Genomic DNA, 1,824 nt, shown 5'->3' with positions numbered 1-1,824 from the left:
TTTAAAAAAAAAAAAAAAAAAACCAGTAAATTTATGCATTACTTGAATACAGCATGTTATTGTTGTCTACAGCATACATTGTTGACTAAACAGAGATGCTGAACTTATCACCCTTACAGACCTTCATAACCATACTTGATAACCTATCCAATCTGTCCTGCTCTCCTGGGAGAAGGCACTTCTAGGAACAGGCAGGGAGGCTAAGAGCAAGGTAAATTATCATGACAGTGGCTGTCCTCTCCTGGCTACTGTCTGTCTTAAAGCCTCCCCAGGAACTGGTTTCCAGGATCTGGTTATACACATGCTGATTATAACAGTGTGTAATGCAGGAAGCCAGTCACATGACAGGGGAGTTTATGGCCTTCCCATAATCTTCTACAAGTGTCTGTATGCTTGGCTGAAAAGATTGATCACCGCTGGAGAGATTCAAGGTCTTTTCTTCCTCCTTGTCCCTACAAAAATAGCCAAACAGTTAAAACTCTGCACCACTGGGGCTCTGGAGTTGCTGTGGTATTACACAAGGACAACAGAAGTTTGGGCCAGTCGCTACAGAGAACAAAGAGCATGGCCACACTAACTTTCTGACACCCGCACATTACTGGGAGAGGGCCGGACCAAAAACAAGAGTGTGAAACAGAAAATACTCAGAGGAACCCCATCATTCAAAATATCCCTAGAAGGAGAGCACCCAGAGGAAGAGTCTCACCTACTCCCACTGCAGTCCTGGAGGTTTTGTCTCTGTGTTGCTCTGATTTCATGGTGTTTGTGGAACAGTCCTGCCTTAAGAGCCCCTCAGCCCTCCCCATGCAAGGCTGCCAGTCACCCAAGGCAACAGGAACAGGATCAACACTTTGCATCCAGAACAATCCTTGCAAGCTGCCAGCATAATGCCAGCAGCACCAATTTGAAAATTAACCCATATCAAAATCATTCTTTTTTACCAATAAAGGAAACAGTAATTCTTGTATGTATAGCAAATATGTCTACTGCATGATCATTCCTTATCTAGTAAGCAGATTTTGGAAAAGCAATTATAATCTGTCATTGTAGGAGTTGCTGAAGGGATCAGAAACCAATTCTTTTGAAACCCAGCAGATACAGAAATTGCACTGATATGTCATCCTCCTTCCCTTATTTGCCCTGAAAACATTCTCTGATGACATCCAAAAAAAGGAATTTTGATCAGCTTTCTGAATGCAGAAATTAAAGTAAATGAGAAACAATTGTCCCATCTTCTCAAATGCTAATAACATATTCTATCTGCTTTGGATTATCATTTTCTCACACTTACACTATAACAATCTATCTCATTTATACATAATTGGATATTATGAAAAACTATACAGAAAAGCATCGCCTAGGTGGTGTTCATCAAACTGTATTGAGTATGGATGAGAAACTTTACATCACAAATAATTTTTAAAAAGCTACTCACATATCTCAGTGGGATGAAAACAGGCTTTGCACCCGCCATCTTTACCATTGGTTCATAACAGTCATAAAATGGCTCTATTATTATTACCTGAAATAACAATCATCAGTATCAGAAACAGAGAATTTACCGTGCATGATACCATCATATTTCCAGATTTACTTTAACTTGATGATGTTTCTCCATCCTGATCTAACATTGCAGAGTGTTCCTCCTTTTAGAACATCATATAACAATGCCCTCAGTCTAAGTATGATAAACACTACTCTTTTTTGACCACACACACAGGCTGTTCTTCTATAGTTACGCATTACAACTATTTAAGATACAATATTAGGCACATTTGGGTCCTGCACACAGATTTGAAGGTGCAAGGCAAAGACGCAAAAAGG

The 1,824-nt window shown here is 39.7% G+C and overlaps 1 protein-coding gene across 1 annotated transcript in view; it reads right to left on the bottom strand.

Annotated features, from left to right (window-relative positions):
• KYAT3 (kynurenine aminotransferase 3) overlaps positions 1-1,824 on the bottom strand; it is a 20,527-nt gene that overhangs the window by 9,817 nt on the left and 8,886 nt on the right. The window contains exon 5 of the mRNA XM_009635099.2: positions 1,436-1,522. Coding sequence (XP_009633394.1) covers positions 1,436-1,522 — 87 coding nt within the window. The remainder of the gene's footprint in view (positions 1-1,435; positions 1,523-1,824) is intronic.

This window comes from Egretta garzetta, unplaced genomic scaffold (genome assembly GCF_000687185.1).
Source record: "Egretta garzetta isolate BGI_Z169 unplaced genomic scaffold, ASM68718v1 scaffold43, whole genome shotgun sequence".
Classification (NCBI taxonomy): domain Eukaryota; kingdom Metazoa; phylum Chordata; class Aves; order Pelecaniformes; family Ardeidae; genus Egretta; species Egretta garzetta.
This window is presented reverse-complemented; position numbering and strand designations above follow the sequence as displayed.